At 42.4% G+C, this 10000-nt stretch overlaps 1 protein-coding gene across 1 annotated transcript in view; it reads left to right on the forward strand.

Moving 5' to 3' along the window:
- The first annotated feature begins 1201 nt into the window (after window positions 1-1201).
- The window catches only part of LOC107663370 (insulin receptor substrate 1-B-like), an 18809-nt gene continuing 10010 nt past the window's right edge, over window positions 1202-10000 (forward strand). Inside the window, exons 1-2 of the mRNA XM_016453578.1 lie at window positions 1202-1647; window positions 3185-6382. Coding sequence (XP_016309064.1) covers window positions 1296-1647; window positions 3185-6382 — 3550 coding nt within the window. The 5' untranslated portion in view covers window positions 1202-1295. The remainder of the gene's footprint in view (window positions 1648-3184; window positions 6383-10000) is intronic.

Below are 10000 nucleotides of genomic sequence, written 5' to 3' on the forward strand. Positions count from 1 at the left end.
GAAGTCTTTTGTCAGAAGACTTAGAAACTGCTATAACAAATAAGGATACTACCAGTGTAATGCAAATTGGCAGAGGATGCTGAATGAATTAATTATTTAATTTAATTATGTATTTATTTATTCATTCATTATTTATTTATTTCTGTAAAGTAACTGACAGTATATTCCAATGTGTGTTTACTATATTCAGTTGTTTGGTCTTTGAACTTTTCTCTTAGTGCTTTTCATTTACTGTAAGATCTCTTTACAGTAGTGTAATGACAGTAAACGTTTCTTAAAGTTTATTTTGCTGAATTTTATCTGCACCCCTCTATTTATGTCATATAGGCCTACTGTAGCAGTCATTGACTAGCAAAAGGATTCCTATTTCCCAAAAGGAGGTTTTTGTAACAGTGTTTTGAATTGATCTCACTAGTGTTCTCTAGGCAGTGAAGTAGTGTGTGTATTTGGCAGGTTTGTGTGTCATCTGAGGCCAAAGTTTGAGTCTGACAAAAGAGAACATGTTTTTGACTAACGTATTAGATTTTTACCTGGAAGTTTGAAGTTTGCACAAGTTGGTGTGTAGTTTTGATATTGTGTTTATAGTTGTGAGAAAATTGTGAATTGTTTCATGAATTGTGTGTTAGCAATCGAGAAAAACTGTAATAATTAAAATATGCACTACTACGTGAAAAAACAGAATCATGTGTAGATTTTCCTTGAAAAAAAAAAAAAAAAAAAATCCGTCATCATTTCCTCCGAATTGCCATATCCAAATTCACAAACTGGCAATTAAAAGAATAAGTGCAATAGAAAATCTGGCACGCGAAATGTGTTAATTAAACCCAGAGGATGCCGAACTGTCTCGTCAACGAATCCATCTCCAGGCATCACTGAAATCAATGAAGCCTATAGTCTCCGTTCCGCTCGGTGTACACCGTGTACATGAACGGGCATTAACGGGTTTACCAGTCTCATAGACGTACAGGCAGAGGGGGGCATCCGACTGTGCCGGCTAGAGCTGTAGCTACAGTAAACAATTCTGGTACGCTTGCAATGATACACGGCAGAACTGCATGCTAGTGCAGACGTCGCATGCCGCATGTGCACGCCTGTCAGTGGAGCCTGGGTGCACACAACCATACAAGCTGGAGCAGGAGGAAAACAAACTCAAGCGCTTTTTTGGGCTCTCCTCGAGGGAGCGTGATTGCATGATGAGAGAGAGAAGAGAACTGCTGCTATCATGAACGAATGTAAAACATACCACAGATTTTAGGCAGACATTGGTGGATAAAAAACAAGCAACTCGCCCAGCAATGGAGAACCAGGCGGCAATGGAGCAGCAGAGCTACGAGGACGTGCGGAAAAGCGGTTATCTCCGCAAGCAGAAATCTATGCACCGGCGCTTTTTCGTTCTCCGGGCTGCCTCGGAGCAGGGCCCGGCCAGACTCGAATATTATGAAAACGAAAAAAAATTTCGAAGCAAATCGCCGGTCCCAAAGAAAGCAGTGAACCTGGACTCTTGCTTCAACATCAACAAACGGGCTGATTCAAAGAACAAGCACATGATAGTGCTGTATACCCGCGGGGAGAGCTTTGCCATAGCCGCGGACACCGAAGAGGTCCAAAACGAATGGTACCAGGCTATGCTGGATCTACAATGTAAATGTGAGCCAGAAAATTATTATTGTACCCGTGAGTCGAATTCGTGAAAGATCTGTCATTCACATATAGGCTGCAGCATGGACCTTGGTGGTTGTAGTTGCTTAACCTGCCCATCAACTTGCGTGTTGATAATGGGAGCCCCCTTGGCTTCAGTGGATCTATATTTGCAAAGCTGTTCGGATTCAAATGCACGTTCTACCCCACCCGTCTGTTTAATGTAGCCACCACACCTGGAAATCTGGACGCACGCGGTATTTAAATGGCCAAATTGCTAAATTATGGTGTATGCTTTGTAGAGCCATTTAATACATTCATACATTGACGAATTCGTAATGTGATTTTAATTAGACTGCTTATAGAAAATCGAGATGCAGAATGTTTAATATTTAAATGCTCTCAGCACTAGACAGAACTACTGTAGTGCGTAGTGCAAGAGTGGCGCATTGTGCAGCGGACGCGCACTCACGACTGTTTTTGTTTTTCTACACATTTGGGCATGTTGTGCGTGTAACCTACATTTATGTCATAGCGATTCTGCCGGGGAGGGGAGCCGCGGGAGCCGTGCGCGTTTATTGGAATACGGGTCTCCTCCTGCCCCATCCCTCGTGTTTTGGTAGAATATGATCCCCCACCCCGCCGCTGAATGAACCGATCACCGGGTTGAACACATAGACTGTATAAGTTGAACAGCAGGTCATCAGCGTGATGATATGGAGACATTAGTTGCCGAGCAAGCGATTCTATAAACCTTCCTCAGTTTGATTAGCGTCAGTAAAGGCTATAATGGATTCACTTGGCTGTAGTGTTTGTATCAAGCTTCCGCACAGAGATTTTCTCGTTTTTTTACAAGCACGCTACAAAATATGCAAGTGCAACATTGGTCAGATAAACTAATAAAATCGAACAGTATGCAAACAAATCAGTTACAACCAGTTAGTATATTATAGTCTAATCATTCAAAATTAGTCCTGACCTGATCTGATTGGTTTGGATGGCACAAGCCTTTCTTGTTTTTTTGTTTTTAACTGAATGCTGCCACATATGTAAGAAATAAACATTTGCCCTTTTGAACTGCACAAAATGTGAGGATAAAATTATGTGGTAATGAAGTATTTGAAATATGTATGTATATTTAATTAAATAGAATGTTTTCATGGCAGTTCTATTAAGAAGATGACATTGGGTTAGAAAAGGCACATATGTAAAATATGTATAACATTGTATTTGTTTTTTTTTCCACTTATGAAATTCAACCCAAAGTTTTAGGACGTGACCAGCAAAAGTGACTGTCATTTTCTTCATATTAGCGTGGTTTAATAACAAAGCTTCCTTCATCTAATAGTGTTCTGTATGGAAAAATATACATTTTTGTTACGATTCTTATTTGAAATGAGAAATGTAATGTTTAAATTATGTCTATAAGTAGATAGATAAACACAATCAACATAGTGCAAAACACACTTTACATTACAATTGCTTCAAATATATGCACATTTATTTCTTTTTTATTGTGTTTCTATTTTTTCGTTTCTATTTATAGGTAAGACTCCTGATGAGTGTGGCAGTGGAGGAGACTGTGGACTGCCTTCCCCTGGCCCTGCCTTTAAGGAGGTCTGGCAAGTTAAAGTCTGGCCTAAAGGTTTGGGCCAGGCCAGGAATCTAGTTGGAATCTACCGACTTTGCTTGACGGACAAAACAGTCAACTTTGTCAAGCTCAACTCCGATGTTGCAGCTGTGGTCCTCCAGTTGATGAATGTGCGACGCTGTGGCCACTCAGAGAACTTCTTTTTCATTGAAGTGGGTCGTTCTGCCATGACAGGTCCTGGAGAATTCTGGATGCAAGTAGAGGATTCAGTGGTGGCGCAGAACATGCATGAGACCCTTCTTGAGGCTATGAAGGCTCTGAGCGAAGAGTTCCGTCAAAGAAGCAAATCCCAGACTGTTGGTGTGAACTGTGGAGGAGGAACTGCCTCTAACCCTATCAGTGTACCTTCTAGACGACACCACCCAAATCTGCCACCTTCACAGGTTGGCTTGTCCAGACGTGCTAGAACGGAAACCCCTGGAGTCTCCAACAGCAACACGTCTCCAACTCCACGGCACGGATTCTCTAGGTCACGGACAGCCAGCATTGGGGCTCGCGCAGATGATGGAGGGGGCAGAGCAACGGCACTCAGCACAAGTCCAAGTCTCAATGGTTCATCCTGCTCAACTACCCCAACCCTGAGGCCTAAACCTACACGAGCACCCACTCCAGCAAAGATCACCCTCAGCCTGGCACGATACACCCCTAACCCTGCACCTTCCCCGGCCCCCAGCCTCTCATCCAGCTCTGGTCATGGGTCAGAATGTGGGTTGGGTGGAGCTGCCTTTGGAACAGTGCCCATCTGTACTTATGCTCGAATTCCTCAGAGAGTGTCGATGTCAGGATCACCCAGTGATTATGGTTCGTCAGACGAGTACGGCTCCAGCCCCGGAGAGCACTCCCTGCTAGCCACAGGACTCCCTGCTGCCCTTGTTGAAGGTGGAGCCAGTTATATCCTGATGGGTCACCGAGAAGGGTCTCACAAACGTGTTCATGGATGCAGGGTTCTTCGTCGTTCATCTAGTCGCGAGTGTGAGGCTGAGCGCAGGCTGCTCAGCAAGCGTGCTTCCCTTCCCCCCACCTCTACCCAAGAGCGTTTGGTCCCACGCCGCAGGGAGGAGGAAGAAGAGGATGAAGAAGACTATGCAGTGATGTCACGCAGTGCAAGTAGAGAGTCTTTCACATCTCGCCGAGGCTCAGGGGGTTCAGCTACAACATCACTGGTGCAGGAAAACTCAGCAGATAAAGGAGTCAGTACTAAAGGGGGGCCTGAAGACTCCTCAATTGACAGTGGATACATGTCTATGCTACCAGGCATTACGGCTCCTCCTGCTTCATTGTCGCTATCAGTTTCTGGTTCAGATGTAGTGCCAAAGGGTGGAGATGAATACATGGCCATGACCCCCAACAGTAGTGTCTCACTCCCTCAGCACATCCGCCAACCCATCAATGAGGGCTACATGATGATGTCTCCTAACAGCAGCTGTTCACCAGACTTACACGGCCTAAGTGGATGCATTTGGGGCAGTAGGGGCAGCATGGAGAGTCGGATAGGCAGCGATTACATTAACATGTCACCTATAAGTGCCAGGTCAGCTTGTAGTACTCCTCCATCACACCCAGAGCAGCAACCACTGCAGCCAAAGATGGTTTATTCTTATTTTTCGCTGCCACGTTCATACAAACACACCACCCTCTCAACCCGTTTTGAGGATGATCTGGACAGGGTTTGTATGGGTAGAGGTGAAGCTGGAGTAAAAGCTGGGCATAGTGGTTACCATTGTGGAGGGGACACACCTGTGGGCTCAGGTGGTGGTGGACAACTATCTCTGTCCTCATCCTCTTTTTCCTCTAGTTCAGCTAGCAGTGAAAGCCTTGAGGACAGGTCGTTGTCTCTGTCTGTTAGTGGAGTGGGAAGAGCAACTAGATTGAGTGCAGGACACAGGGTAGGGGGGGCTCACCCCAAAGTTTCATCCCAACACCATCACCAGCAGAGATGTGGGCCAGGTGTTCAAAAACAGGGTCATTTACCGTCAAGGAAGGACAAGTCATCCAGTTTTTTTGTGGATGTGTCCAAAGCCAATACGCTGCCGAGAGTCAGAGAGACTTTGCTCCCAACTGTATCCCAGAGCCCAGGAGAGTATGTGAGCATTGTATATCAGGGTGAGCGAGGAGGACATAACAAGGGGATGACTACGGCTGAGCCAGGGAACTCTATGGCACAAGGACATCAAAGAGCCTTTCACCGACCACAGCCATGTCACAGCCAAGGTGGATTTGCCAACCTTCCTCGGAGCTTCTCAGCACCCCTCTCCACCTCAATCTCTTTATCATCTGAATATGTAAACATGGACATAGGTAGCTCACCTTCTTCTCTCACTACCCTCTCTTCTTTTAAACCTACCCCAATGGTCAGAGAGGAGATCAACAGAGCTTCTCCAGTAGAACAAGAATTGGAAATGGGACTCAGGAAGAGCAGCACGACAGGCATGACATCTACAGATGTGGCTGCTGCTCCTTTTACAGACTATACAGATATGAAGTTTGGATTGGGTGTGGATACAATTTCCAAGTCCCCAAAAGCTGGCCAAACCCCTCTGCCATCCTCCATGGAGCAGGAGCATAACATAAATTTCCCCTCACCCAAGACTTTTTCAAACGTGGATCAGGGTGTCCGTCTAGTCAGGGCTGAATCAACAGCAAGAAGGCGGCATCGCTCAGAGACGTTTATCACACCCTCAACTCAGCCCCTCTCCCCCTCTGCCTCCCCTTCTCCTTTTTCTGAAACTCCACATGTTGGTCCACCACGACAGCAAGGATTAGAGAGCAACCTTTGGTCTACTAATCAGCCACCCTCTCCACAGTGTGCCAGCCCTGGAGTAGCAAATCTTCCTGCTGTTCAGGCATCTTCCTTAACACTGGAGCAAGGCCTGAACTACATTGATTTGGACTTGGTCAGTAAGGAGAATCAAACCAGTGTGGATGGACCCTCTGGCCCTCATTCATTTTTCTCTCCTGTAGTAGGAGGGTTGACTGGGGGATTGGGTGGAGCAGGAGGAAACACCAGCTCCAGCATCAACACATATGCCAGCATTGATTTCATCAAATCAGATGAATTGAGAGTTCATCAGACCAACAGTAAGGACAGCAAAGGTAAAAGCTAAAAAAAATTTTTTTAATTCATTATCTCCTTAAGGACGAATTATAAAGGCTATAAAGTAACAATGTCCCAGATCAACATACTATTCTAACATTCAATCAAGAAATAGATGCAGTAGTTTTTTATTCATTATTCAGTCTATTTGTGTTGGCAATTTAAAAATATTTCCTGCTGAGGCTCACAGTGATGGTAATGGGCTTTTCAAGGGTTATTTTGGGGCCTCACTCCTCTCTTTCTTTTGTTATAGAACAATAGTAAATATTGTAAGAGGCCTAGTTCTGTATTTGGACCGCTCTCTGCCTGGTTTCATTAGGGAAGGGGAGGTGGAGTGTAAGAAAAATCTGACAGCTTCTGCATTGAAGTATTAACCACAGATCATTTAGGTTGTTGGTTGTGAGTGTGTCTTTGTTACAGGTCATGTGTGCATGGTAAGGGCAGTGTGAGTCCAGACATATGCATATTTGTGCCTGCGATGTGTGTGAATAGAGAATATATAGCATATTTGTGGCTTGTCTAAGTGTTTATAAGGGATACCTCTGAGCAGCCCTGTATCCGCATATATATTTAACTCACTGTGATTGTAGATAATTATGGCTATTTAACTTCAGTCTTGCTGAAAATGTTCCTGAATGTGGTTCTGTTTCTACTCATCTCTCTCCTCTTTTCTCTTTCTCTCTCTCCTTTCTTTCCGTTAAGTCTTTCATCTTGACCTTCTATCTCTCTCTATCTCTGTAACATATAGACAGCTAGAATGTACTACTGAAATTTCAATCCTTTATTAAACGTTTCAGTTATAAATTGGCACTAAGGAGAATATGATTTACAGATGTAATTCCCTTTACGCTCAGTGACATGCCATTGACCACATAACTGGTGCATATAGCTGTCTTAAAATGACGTCTCAGTGAGTAGCTTCTTCTGCTCTTGTCACATGCTTCAGGTCAGTGTAATCCAGTGGTTCTCAATACTCCACCTGATCTCTGGTCTGCATAAAATTGAATGTTCACCTGAAATGTCTTAATTAAGCTGCTGTATGTCATGACATTAAATGCTTTCTGATATCATCTGCTATCGTAAGTAGCATGGTTTTGAAGGCGGATTACCTATTTTTCCAAACAATAGCAGATGGAGGAAGTTTTTTGTAAACAGACATTTTATTTACTATTTTGTTTGGTGCTACAAGTGGCACATAAATTGCACACTGCAATTTTACATTTTTAACCTTTTATGTAGAAAAATTGAATGGTGCTTGTCCATGTGAAGGTTTTTATTGTGTGTGATGACCTAGCATGCAACACTAATTTGAGTAAGCGTTCCATCTTCCATAACTCAGACCTCAGATATGCAGGTAAAAAAAAGATTTAGTCATGTCCAAAACTTTAAAAAAGAAAGAAATGTCAAGGTGTATCCTTGAATTTGCAATTTAGTTCAGTGCTAGGCTTGATAAGCATCCTGAAAACCATCTTTCTTAAACTACTTACCATCAGGGAGGAAAGTGTGCGGGGGTGGAAATTGTAAATTGTATAAGACGAATAGTATGAAAGACAAAGAAAGGTTTTTAGTGGTTAAAAGATAGATGACAACAGACAACAAAAGAATGGACTAGGAGAGAGTATGCAGCCTCTGAAAGACAGTAATGTTGAGACTTGATAGACAGAGAAAGATTAACAGAGACAGACAAGGAGGCAGAGCATCAATGCAGGTATTGTGTGACTCAAAGTGACGCTCTGAAGGCTTTACCTCATACAAACCCAGTCACCACAGTGGTGCTAAGAAGAGGGGAATCTGCTCTGACCCAAAGCTGTCTAGACAAGCAGGTTGCTGTAGGTCAGAGGAGCTGTAATCTAGCTGACCCATCAGCGGTCCAGAGGAGAATACATTCCTTTATAATGGACCTGAAGGAGGGCATTTACTCACACCAGCATTAATGCGTGGCAATGTATGTGTGTGTTTTGTATATGTGAGGTGATTCATTACATTACCCAGCTAGAATTATCATCAGGTAAAAAATGGAGAAAAAAACCCAATTTGTCCTCAGCGTAACTCTTCCCAGTAACACAACCCTCATAGGGCTGAAGTTTAGGATCGGTATGTTTTTGTCTGCATGCATACTTGTTGTAAAAGCACAAATCGTTGCTCTCCTTTCGTAAGCTGCCTTCATGTGCTGATTTTGCGTTTTGTGTTTTTTTTTTTTTTTTGGTTGTTTTGTTCCGTTTTATGAATTGCATTAGAAGTTCTTTGTAGTCTACATCTGACCCTGCAACCTTATTGGACCTGATGAAGCAAAAGCCACTGAATAAAGAAACAGTGTAATTTTATTCAAAGACCTATTCTGCATCTCAATCCAAATAGTGCAGTGATCACAAGATGTCTTGTCATCATTTCAATAGAATGTTTGCTCAGAATTCTGTCATCATCAAGCCTTCACTTGCACAGGGATTTTCAAACTGGAGTCCGGCGACTCCCAGGGGGCAACAAGGGAGTGCTAGGGGGTCTGAGGAAAGGTTTTGAGAAGATCAGTGTAAAAATGTGAAAAGAATAAAAACAAGAAGATTAAAGTAAATAAATTAATTATTGAAATGTGAATAATTAATGTTGTTATTTCCTAAGGAACATACTGAAATTTGAGTTTTTATGTACTGAATCACAACATCACTGTTAAAGTTGCTATTCACAGTGAGTGTGGATTTACTCTGAGGCTCTTGGCTTTTGTGGTTGTTTTTGACTGTACTCTTAATTTACATGCTTGCCCTTTTGAAGTTTCAACTCGAGCCTTGTTTATTCTAGTTCAAGCCTAGAACTTTCTATGACATGAAAAAAAACATGCTTTTGTAGTGTAAGAGAAAATATTTGATGCTTATTTTGGACTTTTGATTTGTCCTATAGGTCAAATGAAGACTCATCTGTTTCGTTTCCTTAGTGATAGCAATGAGAGTGTTGTTCGTTTTCTCCTCCCTGCCTGTCTGTCTTTCTCTCTCAGCCTCTGCTTGTCATCCAAAGCTTTAGCACCCGTCCTCTCCAAGTCTTTGTCAGTATCACACACACATATATAGGTACATGCTCATTAGGGTTGTGGTCAGCAAAGGTGTAAAATCTAGACTGACAGTTATGGGCCCTCAACCAAACAACTGCTTCTCCTGCAGCTCTAGTTACTACTGCCGTGCATGTTTTTTAAATGAAATAAAATGTGTTAATAATTAGTTTAGTATATAATAGTTATAATAAACCATGGTCCTAGAGATGTTTTTGTGGCCAGTGGACCCTTTTTACAGATTGTGAAAATGTATTTCCACAGTTATTGATATGGTAAACGTAGCAAAATGTTTTATTTATAGTTTTTAATTTCATGTACAATTTTACACTATGCTCTGTGTTATATTACCTAAATAAAAAATAGTCTATGGTCTCTTCTGGACACTATAATCAATCTCTCAATATTTTTCCCCTTTTGGAAAGTCAAACGCTATTGTGGATTTTTCTTTTATTTTCTTTTTTCAAGTGGGAATGGGAATGTTTAACTATATTTTCCATTCACCACTAGGAGTTTACCCAACTATGACTGAAAACCCTGGAAATGTGAAAAGTGTCTATATTTATACACCATGTGTGGC

This window comes from Sinocyclocheilus anshuiensis, unplaced genomic scaffold, assembly GCF_001515605.1.
Source record: "Sinocyclocheilus anshuiensis isolate Anshui unplaced genomic scaffold, SAMN03320099.WGS_v1.1 scaffold1531, whole genome shotgun sequence".
NCBI classification, from domain to species: Eukaryota; Metazoa; Chordata; class Actinopteri; order Cypriniformes; family Cyprinidae; genus Sinocyclocheilus; species Sinocyclocheilus anshuiensis.